Source organism: Notolepis coatsorum, assembly GCF_963971535.1.
Source record: "Notolepis coatsorum genome assembly, chromosome: 9".
NCBI lineage: Eukaryota > Metazoa > Chordata > Actinopteri > Aulopiformes > Paralepididae > Notolepis > Notolepis coatsorum.
In genome coordinates, this window is record NC_140173.1 from 109,607,146 (window position 1) to 109,624,746 (window position 17,601).

General features: G+C 46.1%; 1 protein-coding gene across 1 annotated transcript in view; it reads left to right on the top strand.

Annotated features, from left to right (window-relative positions):
• Window positions 1-17,601, top strand: part of slc2a15a (solute carrier family 2 member 15a) — a gene marked incomplete at both ends in the record, with an annotated part of 94,323 nt that overhangs the window by 2,477 nt on the left and 74,245 nt on the right. Inside the window, one exon of the mRNA XM_084321747.1 lies at window positions 113-211. Coding sequence (XP_084177873.1) covers window positions 113-211 — 99 coding nt within the window. The remainder of the gene's footprint in view (window positions 1-112; window positions 212-17,601) is intronic.

Consider the following 17,601-nt stretch of genomic DNA (forward strand, 5'->3'; position numbering starts at 1 on the left):
ATCTCTCTCTCTCTCTCTCTCTCTCTCTCTCTCTCTCTCTCTCTCTCTCTCTCTCTCTCTCTCTCTCTCTCTCTCTCTCTCTCTCTCTCTCTCTCTCTCTCTCTCTCTACAGCAACTGACCAGATCTCTGTTGGCTGTAGCATTCCTCACCTCCTTTGGGAGCTCCCTGCTCTATGGCTACAACCTGGCCGTGGTCAACTCCCCTGCTGTGGTAAGGCACAAATACACACACACAAACACACGCACGCACACACACACACACACACACACACAGACACACACACACACACACACACACACACACACACACACACACACACACACACACACACACACACACACACACACACATACACACAAACACATACACACACACACACACACACACACACACACACACACACACACACACACACACACACACACACACACACACACACACACATAAACACAAACACATACACACACAATATCTTAATTACACACAAAATATCTTACTTATTACATTTATAATTGTATGCTTCTAACAAACTCTTGAATATACTCCCCCCCCCTCTCTCTCATGGGTACCACAGTAATGCGGCTAGGTATTAGGTATTATTAATGCTGCGCCGGCTAGGCATTAGGAATTATTAGAAGCTTTCACCGAGTACCAAAGTTCATACAGTAGATAACTCCGCTATTGTAACTTGTGTACAACATTACGTATAAAGAGTGCTGTCTGAAGTTAATTTAGTTCTAGTTTGGGATGCATAAGAAACTATTAGAATGCACCCAGTAGAGTCAGACCTCTGCCAAGGCTTAAAATAACACACCAACATTTGGGGAAACATTAGCTTATCATCTTCTCCAGAGAAAGACAACAAGATAGATACCAGTTTCCTCTCTGTGTGTTCAGTAGAAAGCTATCTGGCTGCATGTTAGCCTAGCTTAGCACAATGAATGGAAACGGACATGACCGGTTAGCCTTCGGGAGAGATGTTGGTTGGACAATGCCTAGCTAACCGGTCATGTCTGCTTCCATTCATTGTGCTAAGCTGTTTTTAACAATCTCCCCACTTTACTTTCACACTCAACATTTTACTGGGCAGATGACAGAAACTAGAGTTGCCTATATTGCCAGTCTCAACAGAAGCTGTAAATCCATGTTTTATGTATCTACAATTGTGATATACTATCTTATATCACACTTGTCGTATAACAAACATATGTGTCAAGATTGTCAAGGAAAATTCACTTTATGAAAATATTTCTTATCGGTTAGCTTTGGTTGGACAGGCGAGTTTATCTGTCGGTTCCTTTGTGGGATAAGGATGACGCAAAGATAGGACTCAACCTGAAGACCAGGGGTCAGCAACCTTAGGCACAAGTGCCACCATTGGCATGTGGTATCTTAACCAATGGCACACTAGCAAGTGTGTAAAAGAGGAACCTTTTTGGAAATGTTGAAGTGTCCTCTCATCCCCATGCCTAGTAGCCTATCTACAAAAGTGGCGCCTACAGCTCAGCACCGGCAAGACCGTTACAGCAGCATACCATCTCTGCAACAGAGACGCCAAGAGGGAACTGGAGGTATACGCTGACCACAAGCGTCTGGAGTCCCAGCAAGCCCCTAAATACCTTGGCGTGCGTCTGGATCGGACACTGTCCTTCAAACAATACCTCGAAGATGTCAGGGCAAAGACAACATCAAGGGTTGCGCTGATCCAATGCCTCGCTGGTACAACCTGGGGAGCCACTGCCAAGACCCTTTGGATATCCACGAAAGCCCTGGTCTTCTCGGCAGCGGAGTACTGTGCCCCAGTCTGGAGCAGAAGCCCACACGTGAAAAAAGTTGATGCGGCTACTAACAATGCCCTCCGAATCATCACTGGATGCCTGAAATCTACACCTGTCTTCCTGCTGCCAGTCCTTGCAGGAATCGCACCAGCTGGCCTACGGCGAGAGGCTGCCACTCTCGCCCTAGCAAGGAAAGCAGTGAAGCATGACTGGCACACACTACATAACACCACAACAACAATAGCACCTATGAGCAGACTCAAGTCCCGCCAACCCTACAACAAGGCGGCACAAGAGATGTACCGTTCCACCACTACATCTGGGATCCAGGAGATGGCGCCACAGGAGACGATCTTCCACGCCGGCAATGGGTTCTGCTGAACCGTTTAAGATCTGGGTTCGGTCGCTTTAAAGCAGCATTAAAGTTTTCTCATGTTTGGTCTCAAAATGGCGTTTAACACTCAATGTTCGTCAAACAACAACAGACTGACCCTTCTGATTGGCTCTGACCCTGAAATATCCCTGATATATCAGTCAACCAGCCAATGGCTGTGAAAGAGGTAACTCGGCATGGGGATCTTCTTCTTTCGTGTAACGTCAGAGGTCCAACTCCGTATCTTGTAGCCATGCCCTTAACTCTGGTCCCACATCAAAGAGGCTAGCTTCCGAGGGTGGTCTGTATAGGGGGCAGATGGTCAGGATGTGGTCAACAGTCTGCTCAGGGTCTCCACACTCACATGCAGCGCTGTCTGCCAGGCCCAACTTCTTTAAAGGATGAGGCAGACAAGGCTGAATGTGTCCAGGTATGGCAAGCAAGCATCTCATAAAGATGGCAGCATTCTTGTATAGCGCTCTTATATAATTATGAGAGGAAAATGGTTATTAAAACTATTGCTATGCACGTTGCCTATATGGATGGAATATAATTGATGTGGTGTCATAATTAAACGTAATGTTAACCTTAATGTGATATGGCACACTGGTTAACAAGAACATTTTAAAATGGCACTTCGTATCAAAAAGATTGCTGACCCCTGCTGTAGACTGTACTAGGGAATGTCTGTTCATATCAGAGGACTTGTTTTTCAAGTTATGGGAAGCGGGGCGGCTAGGTGGTGTAGTGGGCAAGGCGCTCGCCACCAACGAGCCCAGCTCTCAGCGTTGCTACCAGCTTGGCTGGTCGCTCATACTAACACAATTGGCAGTGTTAGGGGTGGGAAAGCTGGTGGGTGGGTCCTGGGCATTGTAAACAGCGACTCCTACAGTTCGGTCGGGGCGCCTGCTCAGCGAGGGAAGGATCTGGAGGGAGGTAGTGTGACCTTCCACACGTTACACTCTCCCAGTGAGAGCCTGCGCTGCCAGGCTGGCTGCCGGCTGGCTGCACATGTGTCGGAGGAAAGCATGTGACAGTCTCTGGCCTCCCGGACCAACAGTAGGGGGGGGGGTGCGCAACGACCAGGAAGGGGGTTGGGAATTGGCATAACGACTAACAGTGGGATTGGAGAAAAATCGAAAAAAGGAGGGGGGGAAAAGATAATAATAAAAAAATTATGGGAAGCGGCTGGAGTCAAAAATGGTAACATGATTTTTTGTTTTTTTTGTTTGTTTTTCGTTTGAGGTTTTCAAATGAATTGCCAAAATTAACGCATTTGACTGCCCTAATAAATAGTTCATCGTTTTTTACAGAACACACACAAATGAATATGTTGGCTTTGACCTCAGACATAAATCCAGATAATTGGGAAGCATGCATGCAAATTGTTCCTCCACACCTAGATGTGAAATTACCATGCCCCACATATTCAAACATAGTTCAGTCGAGCCTGGTTCAAGGGTGTGGACGTGTAGTCTATGTAAAGAAATGTAACGTCTGCACACACTATACCGCTGCGTTATACCAGCCTAAATAAAACAAACGTTTAGCCCGAGATAGGCTTCATTGATTCCTGGGAAAAATGTTGTTTGTTTGATTTGGGCTAATAAAGCTCACGACAGCAATATACTCTGTGTGGATATGACATTTTCTTTACTAAAAAAAAATAAAAATCTGTATTTTTGCTCCCATCCCAATTTAGTCGTTATGCCAATTCCCTTCCTCGTCGTTGCGCGCATTGCCCCACTGTCGGCCTGGGGAGGGTGTAGAACTACCACATGCCTCCTCCAATACATGTGGAGTCGCCAGCCGCTTCTTTTCACCTGACAGCGAGGAGTTTCACTGGGGGAACGTAACACGTGCGGAGGTTCATGCTATTTCCCCCAGATCCCCTCCCTGCTGAACAAGCGCCCCAACCGACCAGTAGGAGTCGCAGTTTACAACGACCAGGACACATACCCCACCGGCATCCCACCCGCTAACACTGACAATTGTGTTAGTAGGGCCGACTGACCAAGCCGGAGGTACTGCTGACAGCTGGATTCGATCCCAGAGTCTCTGCAGTGGTAGGCGAGTGCTTAGTCCACTGTGCTACCCAGCCGACCACATTTTCTTTACTTTGATTTGTTTTGGTTCAGCACTAGTTTTATCAAGAGTAGTGGAGATGTGCATTAGGGCTGACCTGAATGCTTTGAAGATTCAATCGCTGCCACGGTAATCCATGTCTTTGAATGCTTCGTTTTCTTAGTTTTTATTTACTCCTAAAAATTTTCCTACATCAGCATAAGAAACAGCTTCTAGAAATAATAATAAACATTCATTTTGAGAATCAGTTCTTCTCAGACAACAACATCATATGAACTCTCAGAAAACCCGTCTATCCCACATCTCTCATTTACTCACAGCATCGGTGCACCCCTAATACTACTACTCTTATCGATACTGCTTAACGGTTCGGTACTTTATCGATACTCTTATCGATTCTTTTAGATTATTATTTAAATATTTAAATATATTTAAATAATTTTTTTTGAAACTCATGAGAGAAGAATGAAGTTATAGATCATATATAACACCCACATCCGCTCCTATACAAGCAGGGTCGTGGCCATACAATCAGCTCCTTCCCTACTTTCACCACGAGAAGTTTTGTGTATACACCACTTTAGTTTAGTGCTAAAAGTAGTTAGTTAGTAAAGGAGCTGCGTTGACATTGTATCTTTGTTTTTTCTCTCTCACTATTTTTTGAGAAGATAAAGCGATAATGTCTTCACCACCGGAGAGTCTAGAAGATGATGATCATTCTGACCTCCACCGGCGCTTCGCATTGGGGTGCGCGTTGCTGAGCAATCCCCGCCGGCATTGTCTCTGGCTCTGCAGCTGGATACTATGCCTCGGGAGGCGGTCGGCTGTGTGAGAGCTGACGGTCTCCCTGGGCGGGTGATGTTTTTGCAACGCAAGCCTCAGGTGTGTCAGTTGTGAGGGGACAACTGTGCAGCGTGCGTAAGGTCGGCTCCAGGCTAGAATCCCTTCGTTGCCCCTCATAGCGGCGTGGAGGGGGTTCTAGTTTGATGCCCCACAATAACACAGTGCTCCTCCTCAGTGAAGTCATAGCTTTGTTTTCCTGGGGCCGTGATTCAGAGTCTGCGGTTCAATTCCCCGGGTCTCTGAAAAACGGATACCCTCTGCCACCGCGCTGGCCCCGCTTTTCAAGACAAAAACACCCGGCACGAAGGATGCGAGCTTGGTGTTTCATTATGAGAATATCTTCGAGCTCAAGTTGGCTGCAGCCCGCGTACAACGGGGCTTACTGCCGATGCCGCTGTGTCTTGTAAACACCGTTCTGTGAGAGGGACGTGTGTTGCCTTTTTCCATTTTTCTTTTGGATAAAAAGAGGAAGAGACAGCGGCTGTCAGAAGTGTTGGCCTGTATCGCTATTTCTCACGTTATACAGCTTCAGTAGTAGCCGCTTAGCTTGCTACTGCGTTAGCTGGTGGCTATCGATAGCCGGTAGAAGCTAACTGTTAGCCAGTTAGCTGTTAGGCTAAGTCCTTAGCTGGCGGCTACGCTCGGCTAGAAACGTTAGCTTCATGCTATCAGTTAGCCTGGAGTTAGCTGTTAGCTTGTGCTACAACCATTGGCGCTAGCCGTGAGGAGGTAGCGGGCCCTGGCACTCTGACTACGGCGTCATCTCTGGCAGAAGATGTCATCGGGCCTGCGCCATGACCGGCCGCAGGAGGGGGCCTTCGCGCCGGAGCGAGGCTCCAGCCGTCACCGCTTCTGGCCCCGCCAGCGAGAGGCCTCGTCAACGTGGTAGACCAACCTGTGTTTGCGGCCATTTCGTCCTGCGTACAAGGTGCAGGTAAGGTGTCCGTAGGACATTGCCCCACTCTTCCTTCCTCCCCCTCCCGAATGTTTTTGGTTAATAACAATGTCTTTGTTTAACAAAACATATGTTACTTCACTGCATTTGGAGATACGAAGTGTGCTGTGTGAAAATGGTCTTGGTCACTATTTTGTATAGCTTAGGTTCTAGCATTTGGCCAAGGCTTATGTCTTTCTCTCTACCTAAACACAGCGTTATTTTTTACGTGAGTACAAATTAACTGGTTTTTTTTGTTGTATGATGAGAAGTTGTGTGTGTGTTCATGTTCATGTTTTAGACAACGTGGCTGAGTCCACAACTGGCTGGGTGTTAACCTACAGCGCTGTACATAGTGGCATGTGATCAAGGGCCTGAGTCCCTCTCTTAGCTTGTTATTTTTCTTTGCTTAAGGGTAATGGTAAAAATAACGAGTGGCAAGTTCTCACACATAAGCAGAGCTGTGGACAAAACCTGTTTTCAAACGAGGTTATCGGCTGTGGCTGGCGTGCATGATGTGCAGCTTTACTGTTTTTTTTTTTGGCGTCGTATCAGGGGTGGGGTGGTGAGGGGGTGGGTGAAATTATTCCCCGGTTTGCCCCCCCCCCCCCCCCCCCCCCCCAAATATGATTTTGTTTACAAAATGTGTGTTGATTCACTATATTTTTTGGGGATACGGTGTAAATCCTCAGCTACTGCTGGGGTTGCGCTCTTGCTTAGGGAGTGGTGCAGTTTTCTCTGAAAATTGTTTTTGGTCGGTATTATGTATGACTTAGCAAGGCCTGTAGCTACAACTTGGTCGAGGACTTATGTCTTCTCTCTTCATAAAAGACGGCGTTCCTCTTGCAGTAGTTAGAGTGAATTTTTGCCTTTTTTATTGTGTAAAGAGGGTTGTGTGTATCGTGTTTACGTTTAAGTAAACGTTGCATTGAGTCCACAGCTGGGTTGGGTGTTAGCTTACAGAAGTTTTACATAATAGCTCTTGTACCAAGGCCTTTGGCCCCTCTATTTGGTCTGTGTTTTTTCTTTACTTTAGGGTAAAGGTGTAAAGATTCAGGTGGCAAGTTTTGCACATGAGCCTGAGCCGTGTACAAACGAGGTTATCGCCTGTGGCTGGTGTGCAGAATGTGAAGCTATTACCCTAACAGGTATATGCGCTTTCATGTAGCGCGCTACAACTAGAGATGGGTATCGTTAGGATTTTATCGATACTACTTAGGGATGCACCGCTATGAAAATTTGCCACCGATACCGATACCGATTGTTCAACTAACACAATCGGCCGATACCGATACCGATATTTGTGGCAGCAAAATTTTTTATTTAAAAATAAAATAAAAATTAATATATATTTTTTTGTAATTTTTTAATTTCTTTATGAAACTACTGTATATTTGTATGTGTATGTTTGTATTTGTAGGCCTCTTTACTTACTTAAAAAAAGGAAACATCAAGAAATATGTTTATGGTATTAATTCCACCATGCCATGTAGCACTATCCCTCTCCCAGTATGGTCTGGCAGCCTGCAGCTGGATACTATTGTCTCAACCAGAGCTCTCAACCAATGCAATAGAACAATTTTGATTGACAGTCGATTCGGCCAATTACGTCACACTGCTAGCACCCACCTCCTGCTGTTCTTACCACCAATCGGCAAGCGTTTATTCATTTTCTACTTCCGGGCATGCCGCCATTGATCTGCTTGCGAGAACCACAACAAGCTTACCGTAGCTAATACGTTAGCTGCCCGCCGACCAGCGCTCCACAGGATGACCAAACGAGACATAATGATTTTACTGCAACGAATGTTATAATAAAACAAAGCCTTTCTATACATTTGTCTGATTGAAAACTTTATTAACAGATTGCAGAATGGATTGGGTACAACTCTCAGGGCTCTATGAGCAACGGAAGGAACTGAGCTAGTAGTTCGGGTAAATACTATGCTTATGTTATTGAATGTGTAACACTAACTATATAACGTTAATGCCACAAAACGAATGTTTGTGTCATTTTAACAGCAGATACTTTCTTAAATGCCATCTTCCCGAGAGAGGGGTGTTGACGGGGAGCTGTGATGGGTTTGCTTGGTTGTGTTATTAGCATTGAACAGCTAACCGAAAGCTAGCGTTAACTAACGTTAAAGGTTTAGCCATAACGTTACCTTGGCTAAAGTTGGGGCTATTCATAATCCAGCAATAATGGCTGCAGACCTGCAAGCAAAGTACAGCAAGTTGGCAAAGGAGTATTCCAACGTAAATCACATTTTCACCAGTAACTTTAGTCTTTCCATCTCCCGGTAGCTCATGCTAGCTAACCTAGCTCATGTTAGCGTCGTCACTGAGCGACCACCTCGCGTACACAATTAATGACATGTTGCGGACAGCCATATCGGTGACAATGTTTAGCTTTTAGTGCCAAATGATAAGAGTCTGAAGCGGAGTCTCAAAAGAGAATGTTGAATATTTAGTAGTAACTTTGATGCAGTAGCTTGTGTGTGTGTGGGGGACTGGGGGCGGCGTTGTGCAGGACGCGACTGAACTTATCGGCTACTGCCATCGGCACATTCGAGCTTATCGGCCGATAGGCCGATTGCAGTCAACAAGGCACTTATCGGCCGATACCGATACCCGACCGATACATCGGTGCACCCCTAACAGGGAGCGAAATTAACTTTTTGACTCACCGGCCAGTGGCTGGTAGATGAGAAAAATCTACCCGCCAAGCATATTTCTTACCAGCCAAATTTTTTTAAATAAAATATATATATTATATAATCATACTTGTAGTTGTATTATCTGTGAGACATCGCCACCACGCAACAAGTCAAAATGCTCGCTATCTGCAAACAGCTCCACTGTCTGTTTGTACTCGAGTAGCCTCCAGCTCCAGCAAGGATTCTCCGGCGCTGCAGCTGGACCCTATACTGTAGCCTCCAGCTCCAGCAAGGATTCTCCGGCGTTGCAGCTGGACCCTACTGGAGCTAACGTGTACTAGGTAGCTACCTATCCAACGGAGGTATTATGCACTACTAGACTTGCTGGAGCATTTGTTGATATCGGGAGCTATCAGTAGCTAGCCGGCTAGATAACGGACAATGCCTCAGTATTAAACTAAAAGTGAATAGTTGACTGGGTCATTTTGTAACGGTAGCTAACGTTAGAGCAGTCAGCAGACTGCCCGGCCCGACTCTAGCCTCTCTGTTTACATGGGGTTGGGAGGGGCTGGAGGAGGGAGGAGCAGCGCGTTGCATGTCTGTGTGCTTGAGACAGCGAGTGAGAACTCCGCTAAGAATTGGATCATGTTATTCGATCGGTTTTCACATGACTATTTCGTTGCCCGCCACATGGCGGACAGACCTCTCAGTCCCACCCGCCAAACGTAAAATCTGCCCGCCAATGGCGCTTGGCGGGCTTTAATTTTGCTCCCTGACCCCTAATACTACTACTCTTATCGATACTGCTTAACGGTTCGGTACTTTATCGATACTCTTATAGATTCTTTTAGATTATTATTTAAATATTTAAATATATTTAAATACATTTTTTTTTTACAATTTATTATTTGAACGGCTTAAGGCTATATCTGTACTTGATATTTGTTTGTTGTGTTGCATATTTGAAATAAACTTCAATCAAATCAAACCCCCCCCTCTTAAAAAACTAAAACCTGTGTTTAACCTGGCCATCTATAAAACATCATGCTAAAACTGTGAAACAAATGTCCTACTCCCCTAAAGAAAGAAATACATAGCAAACATGACTCAGTTATGCAATAGTGCTGCTGCTTTTTATTTTGTTAAAATCATTTAGTTAATAAGACAAAAAAATTACTACAACGATTTCATGACGGCTTCCTGTCCTCGCCGGAAGTGCGTCGGATACCTACCTTAACGTAAAATGTTCACCAACAGAACAGATTGCTGCTAATTAAACACTTCATGGAAACGGTCCGTTAACGCTATGTCGAGTTCATACGGGTAGTGTAGTATGAATGATGAACTCGGCATAACGTTAACATTAGTCAGTTTCAGTGTTGCTGGATGGTACACTCTATTAGCTCCGTAGCTAACGTAGCTAGCCACGTTAACGTTACATTTAACAACAGAACAGATTGCTGCTATTAAACACTTCATGGAAACGGAGTAACGTTAACGCTATGTCGAGTTCATACGTGTAGTGTAGTATGAATGATGAACTCGGCATAACGTTAGCGTTAGTCAGTTTCAGTGTTGCTGGATGGTACACTCTATTAGCTCCGTAGCTAACGTAGCTAGCCACGGACAGGCACCTCCCTACCCGTGTATGTGTGAGTGTGAGCGGCTCGCGATAATGTGTGTAATGGCTTGCTGCCTCGCTTCTCATGCAGACAGAGAGAGGAGAGATAGTTTGCAACGTTTAAATTCCTCGGAAAAAAACTCATAATAATAATAATTTCTCGAGTATCGATAGCAGTACCGATAACGTTGGAGCTTATTAATACTCCGTTTTTTTCTAATTTAGTACCGGTTCCCGTTTAGAACCGGGGTCCGGGGGGCAACCCTAGCTACAACTGGTGTCATGGCTCTGCTTTGTTGTTGCATCGTATCAGGGGTGAGGGGTCATAAGGTGTGGACTAATAAACTCCTCCCCCCCTTTTACTAATTGGCCAGGAGGTTGGGCCTCCTGCCTGTCAGTCTCCCTGTCGGCTGAGGGGTCAGCGCGTCACAGGAAGGGGGGGGGGGGTTCCCTGGTTCCTCTCCATATTAGGATGGGTGGGTCACGGGATTTCCCCTGGCCATGGAATACGTCACTGGGCGCGTTTTTTCCTATTGGCCATGAGACATCCGTGAGTTTTCAGGCTCTGTGCTGCAGACCGCTGTCATTGTCAAATAAAACTGTTCGTTTTCTGCTCTGTTCTCTATTAACGTGTGTATTGGGTCGTTGGTCACTTGGCCCAATTATTACATACAGTATATCTTTTTCAATTGCTACTCACGTAGAGGTCTCTCTGGGGGAACTTCTGTCTTCCCCTCTTATGTAAAGAGCAGAATTGACAGGGTTTACCCTCAGACACGTCATATGAGACCCCTATCTGTGTCTTATAGGCCGGCTTCCTGCTGCTCGTCCCAGACAGCATGGAGGAAACGTTGTCTCGTGTTTCTTATTAGAATTCGCCATCGATATGTTTCGGGTTCTCGACGTGCATATAGCGCTGGCCCTGGGTGCTTTCGATGTGGAACCACTTTATGGCTGACGCGTACCTACCCCCCTCGTAGGACTGGGGATGGCGGCGTGACTAGGACACGGGACTGGTTCTGGTCACGCCGGACCAGGTCAGTTTAACCCGTTGCCTGCCGGGGCACAGGTCTTGGTACCCCGAAGGACTTTGTGCTTTTCCGGGGGGAAAATGCCGGGTCGGACCGGCCGTCGCGGGGATTGATGTCGTGGATGTGTGTGTCATATGTATGCCACCACGAGTTGCCCTTAACAGTGACGTGCTTGGTCCATACTGTGTTGTACCTTGCGCTGTGTTAGGGGGCTTGGTCCTTCTCCATTTGTTTCACCCCTCCCTCCCTGCTAGGATGGGGATGGGAGGGGGCTGTCGGGGAGGTTGTTGTCAACTCCTCTAGGCATCCCTGTGTAGGTCCCGGTCCGCCGGGCCCAGGTCCGAACTCGTTCTCGTCGACCTGTTGGCCTGGGTTAACCCTTTGAAAACTGAAACACTTGTGCTGCTTGTATAGCCTGTGTATACACGCAGTTATGTTTCTGAGTTTTCTTTGTGGGTTAAGGGAACAACCGCCTCCTGTTAAACTAAACATAGGGGGGTGGTTGGTTCCCTGGTGTGTTGGTAGCAGAGTCGACTCTCGGGTTGAGGCTGGGCCTGACCCCGTCTGCCCGAGAGTATGCCCCCGCATCTTTCATGACGTATGCCAATTGTGTCAGCCTCTTCTTTGAACCTTGAACCCGCTGGAATTGGCGGGGTCGGGTTTGTGGAGGTTGTGACATGGTGCACAGCATACCGAACACCCCTTCCGCCGGGATACTGTTCTTGCAGTAGACCCTTAAGCGCCTGTCTAGTTCGCAGTGCTCCGGGCACAGGTCGAGTTCTGCTCTTGGGGCCTGTTGCCTGGATTGAGGGATCAACCTCCTTGGAGGGTTGTCTCCCCGGCACGCCGACTGGCCCCACAGTGTTGTGGGAGAATAGCCTCTTGAGGAGAGTGCTTCAGAGCGGCGTGCCAAAGGGGGGAAGGGCCTTCACTTGATTTGGGCCCTGTCCGATACGCTGGCGATGTGGGGGGTGGTGTCACCAGTGACCGTCTGGTGGGGTCTCGATGCCGCGGCCTCGTTGACCTCACCAGGCCCCTTTTTCAGGGGGTCCTAGTCCTCGGGTTGTCCTGGGGCTGGGACCTCCTCCATGCTCCGCTGCCGCAGCCTTACCACAGGGTTGGGTTCTTGACCTTCGACCCCGTGATGTTGGGGGCTGTGACGTTTTTTTTTTGCTTCACATCCGTTCCCTGGTGGCATGTGGGATGCTCGCTCGAGTGGTCACAGGCTCTTCTGAACGAAGGTGAGTCCCACGGTCTGCTCACCCTGTGCATTTGAGGTGCTAAACCCTCTTCGCACAGTCAGATCCGATCTCCCTCCCGTCCTCCACTAGGGGGGGCCGGGGGGGCTCGGATCCTCCCCGATTCTGATGGTTGTAGGGGGCCTCAGCGGGTACATTTGTCGAGCTTTTCGCTCTGCTCAGCTCCTGTGTTCCAATAGAGCAGAGCGTAAAGCTATACGATCTATAACTTAAGGTTATTCTATAACCCTAGTTATATGAGTATAGCAAGCGCTCTGCTCTGACTCACTGAGGACCCCACGGTCTTCTCCTTTGGTGGTGAAAGACTTGGGAAGGAGCTGATTGTGTGGCCACGACCCCGCTTATATAGGAGCGGATGTAGGTGTGGCCAGGCAAGTGGGTGTGTGCATGTGAAAGTGTTTTCATTATTAGAATGGATTAAAGGGATAGTTCCAATAGAGCAGAGCGCTCGCTATACTCATATAACTAGGGTTATAGAATAACCTTAAGTTTTGATTATTTGATGATCATTTCTGCTGAAGCTTTGAAGCCCAAACAAATGATAATGAGGACCAATGTTCCCTCTAATTATTTTTTGGTCTGAGCAAACACTCAAACCTCCTGAGCAGACATCAGCAACTACTGAGCAACATACGTCACCTGCCGATTAACCGGTTAGTTGATAAGCGGCGGTTTGTAAAAAATCTGAGAATCTTAATTTCCCTTAATGTCTAACATAAAAATATATACATTTAGCTGATACACAGAGAAATAATACAAAAAGGCATATTATATTCCTTAATCAAATATTTATTTGACCATTGATTGACGATACAGAGCATAGTCCTTACTTTGGCTGGGTTGGCGGCGGCGGTGTGAGTCGTGTCACTAACTTTTGTCTTTTTAGGAGGCTGACTCGTCATTATTTTATTAAGTGAATTATAATGCGACTTCAAGGGTGACCATATTGTGATTTTTTTTAAAGAGGACACTCTAAATCGACCTATGACAAAATAATATATATTTTCAAGTCTTACTGGACAAAATAAATAACAAGAAAAATATTATGTAATGTTCTAAATAATACCTCTTCTGTATTAGAAAATCCAGCTTTAAAAAATATATCTTTATCTTTTCAATGTAATGTAAATTATAAAACAGAAACCTCACAAAGATACTAATTTAAAAGTACACTATGCAGTTTCAGATTTGTTGCAATTAGTGTACTAAACTAATTTATTACACACATAATCCTTAGAATGATTGTATCATAAGCATCTTATCAAACCAAAACATCATTTTGAGGCATCAAAATAGTTTTCAATTATTTTCTTTCTCTCTCTGTATAGCTGCATTCTTCAATCAATTCGGTCAACTTTGCCATCAAACTCTCGCCTCGCACTGCTTTGTTTGTAATGTTTTGCTGTGTCCATGTGAGCTTTGAGATCGCCAGCACCTTTATTAGACACATAAACATATGGTCAAGCTTTGCACACGTTGCACTCCGCTTCCAATTAGTCTCGACCGGGATGATAAATTGGACATTTTCTCTGCAGTTCATCTGTAATGTACATTTTCGCGTTTGCATTGTGAGGAGCCAGCAATGCTGGTCGGATCTGTCCACTTCCTTATCTGTTGTGTGTGTCTGTGTGAGCGTGCAGTAGCGCTGCCCACAAAGCACTGAAAGCGGGGTTTCTCTTGGTAATGTCACACGCAACAGGTTACCGTTAGGGATGTCCCGATCAAATTTTTTTGCTCCCGATCCGATCCCGATCATGTGATTTTGAGTATCTACCGATACCGATCTTTCCCGATCCGATCAACAAAAATATATATATTTTTAATTTTTATTAAATTTTGTATCCCAATTTCTCACATTACATTCACCCTGAATGTTGACGTTATCGAGGTGAAAAGTTTACTTCATTCAAACGAGGCATTGCAATCCTTGACATAAATCATTTGATGTATAATTAAATCAAAGGAAATGCGTTTGGGTTTGAGAGTGTGGCTGGTCTGCCGTTCTGCAGCTGGATACTATTGGTTTGTTTTGGCAAAATTCTTCTGCTCTGTGTGACAATAAATAAATGAATGATGATATGCAATTTAAAACCAAAACTAAGGCCTCAGTATGAGTTTAAGATGTGAACATGGTCATGTTTGTTAAAAAAAAAAGTAAAAAAAAAAAAAAAGTAAAGAGCACGGGCACACCTTAGGGGGAAGGTTGATGAGGACAGTCCTATGTAGTCTACTGGGCAATTTGTTTAAAGGGGTACAGTCTTGGATTGGTTGGAGTCTAGGTTATTTTAAAACCAGGAATGTGTTTGATTCTCCTTAGCTGAAGTTCTCGTTATGCAGGTCCTCTGACAGAACTGAATAGGTCACAGCAAGGGGCTTGAAACTACTCACTTGTGATTTGTTTGGGCTAATTTCGGACAGTGGGTATGGTTTATAGGTAGGCAATAGGTTGTTTGCATGTGACGTCATTTGCGCCAGTGGAAGTAGCGCGAACTGCAGATGGGGGGCAGGAAGTGATTTGCAGATAACAAAGATACTTATAGTCTGAGACTCTGATTAAAATGCCAAAGTTTTGCGTGGTTTACTGCTGTACCAACCGATCTAATCGCGGAAAAAAAACAAGGGCTACTTTCGAGTCCCGAAAGTGGTTATACATAAAGGGGAGAAGTTTAAAAAAGTCACAGAAAAACGGCGGCAGACGTGGATCCGAAATCTCCGGCTGAAGTCTGGAGGAGCCGAGTCAGACAACACTCGTATATGCAGTGACCACTTTGTGAAAGGTAAGGCTACAGTAATTTAGCTACTTACATAGCTGGCTAAAACTGGCAAAAATACAGACCAGGAGGCAATATTGCTGGAAACATAGCTAATGTTACATCTGTGATATCACCCTGTGTGTTTGTGTTTCGCAGCTAGATAGCTAAGGCTATCTTCCGGTGTCTTTGTTTTTAGCAATGCTAACATTAGCTAGCTTTCAACGTGAGGATGTGAGGTCCTTGACAGGGGTCCAGGGAGTCTACAGCAAACGTATGAATTGTTAAACGTCAGCATTATTTATTTGACAAGAAGTTAACACAATTACAGAATGTAGTAGAATGACTGTTACTTTTGATCATAGTTTCTCTCTTATCTCTCTACCTAAAATACAGATAATGTTAGTCTTGGAATTCTGGACAAAATCATAACAATAAAAAAGATTGTCAGATTTGTGGTTGAGAGACAAAATCTTATCAAATGGGGTCTGTGGCCCTAATGTGGACTGAATTAGGGACCTTGATATGATTAAGCTTGAGAACCACTGCCATAGACTGTTAAACAATGTGAAACTACTAACTGTTATCCCTCTTTGCTGTCATTGTGGGGTGTTTATCACTTTGCTATTTATTTTATTCAGGCTGCCCGAGTGCTGCCAACGATGTAGACTCTCCAGACTGGGCTCCTACAGTTCATCTTGGTTACCAGCAAGGTAAACCAATGACAGAGGCATCATGTCAACGTGAGGAAAGGTTGAGGTCCAGAAAAGCTGACCTGCACCGACGCAGCAGAGGCATTGCTGGACCTCGGTGAGGGCTCACAGAGGCCAGAATCGGAATACTACATTTACATTTACATTTAGTCATTTAGCTGACGCTTTTATCCAAAGCGACTTACAAGTTCTGTACGACAAGCCATCAGGAAGAGCACAACTCTATCAGCTGAGTAACAATGTTCATCAAAGTGTTGAGTGCTACAGTGTAGGTTAGTTTATTAGGACAAGTGCATGACAGTATGGTTAGTTAGGGTTAGATTTTTTTTTTTTTTTTTTTTTTAATTCAGATAATGGTTGAAGAAGTGAGTCTTTAGTCGACGGCGAAAGATTGGACGTGTTTCGGCTGTCCTAACTGGGGTGGGTAGTTCATTCCACCATTGTGGGGCAAGGACTGAGAATAGGCGACTTCTCTTTGATGACCCTCCCGGAGCTTGGATAGGAGTAGGTCTGAGGCGGCCAGAAGATGCAGAGCGTAGGGGTCTTGAGGGTGTGTAGTTAGAGACCATTGACCGGAGGTAGGCGGGAGCAGTTCCCTTTGCCGCACGGTATGCTAGGTCAAGGGCCTTGAAGCGGATTCGTGCAGCAATGGGGAGCCAGTGCAGGTCCCTAAGAAGTGGGGTGACATGGGCCGACTTCGGTAGGTTTGAGATCAGGCGGGCCGCTGCGTTCTGAATGAGTTGAAGAGGCTTAGTGGCAGTGGCCGGGAGGCCAGCGAGCAGTGCGTTGCAGTAGTCGAGGCGGGAGATGACTGTTGATTGGACGAGGAGTTGGGTGGCTTCTTTTGTCAGGAAGGGGCGTATCCTTCTGACGTTGCTCAGGAGGAATCGGCAGGTTCTGGTTGTCGCTGCGATGTGAGCAGAGAAGTTCAACTGGTCGTCGAGGACAACACCAAGGTTCTTGGCGGTCGGGGACGCGGTCACAGCTGCATTCTCGACTGTGATGGAAAGGTCGGTCAGGGGGGAGGATTTGGCTGGCAGGTGGAGCAATTCTGTTTTGCTTAGGTTCAGTTTGAGGTGGTTGGTCGTCATCCAGGCGGAGATGTCGGACAGACAGGCCGAGATCCGCTCAGAGACGTGGATATCTGAGGGAGGGAAGGAGAGGAAGAGTTGAGTATCGTCGGCATAACAGTGGTAGGAGAAGCCATGAGACGTGATAATGTTACCCAGTGATTTAGTGTAGAGGGAGAAGAGAAGGGGTCCTAAAACCGAGCCCTGGGGGACACCCGTCCGCAGGGGGCGGGTGGCCGACAGGGTCCCTCTCCATGACACTTGGTAGGAGCGGTCATTGAGGTATGATGACAACCATGTCAGCGCAGAGCCAGCCACTCCCATTCCTGCGAGGGCCGCGAGGAGGATCTGGTGGTTGACTGTGTCGAAGGCTGCAGATAGATCTAGGAGAATCAGGACAGAGGAGAGGCCTTTCGCTTTTGCTAAGTGAAGTGCCTCTGTGACCGCAATGAGGGCTGTCTCTGTGGAGTGACCAGTCCTGAAGCC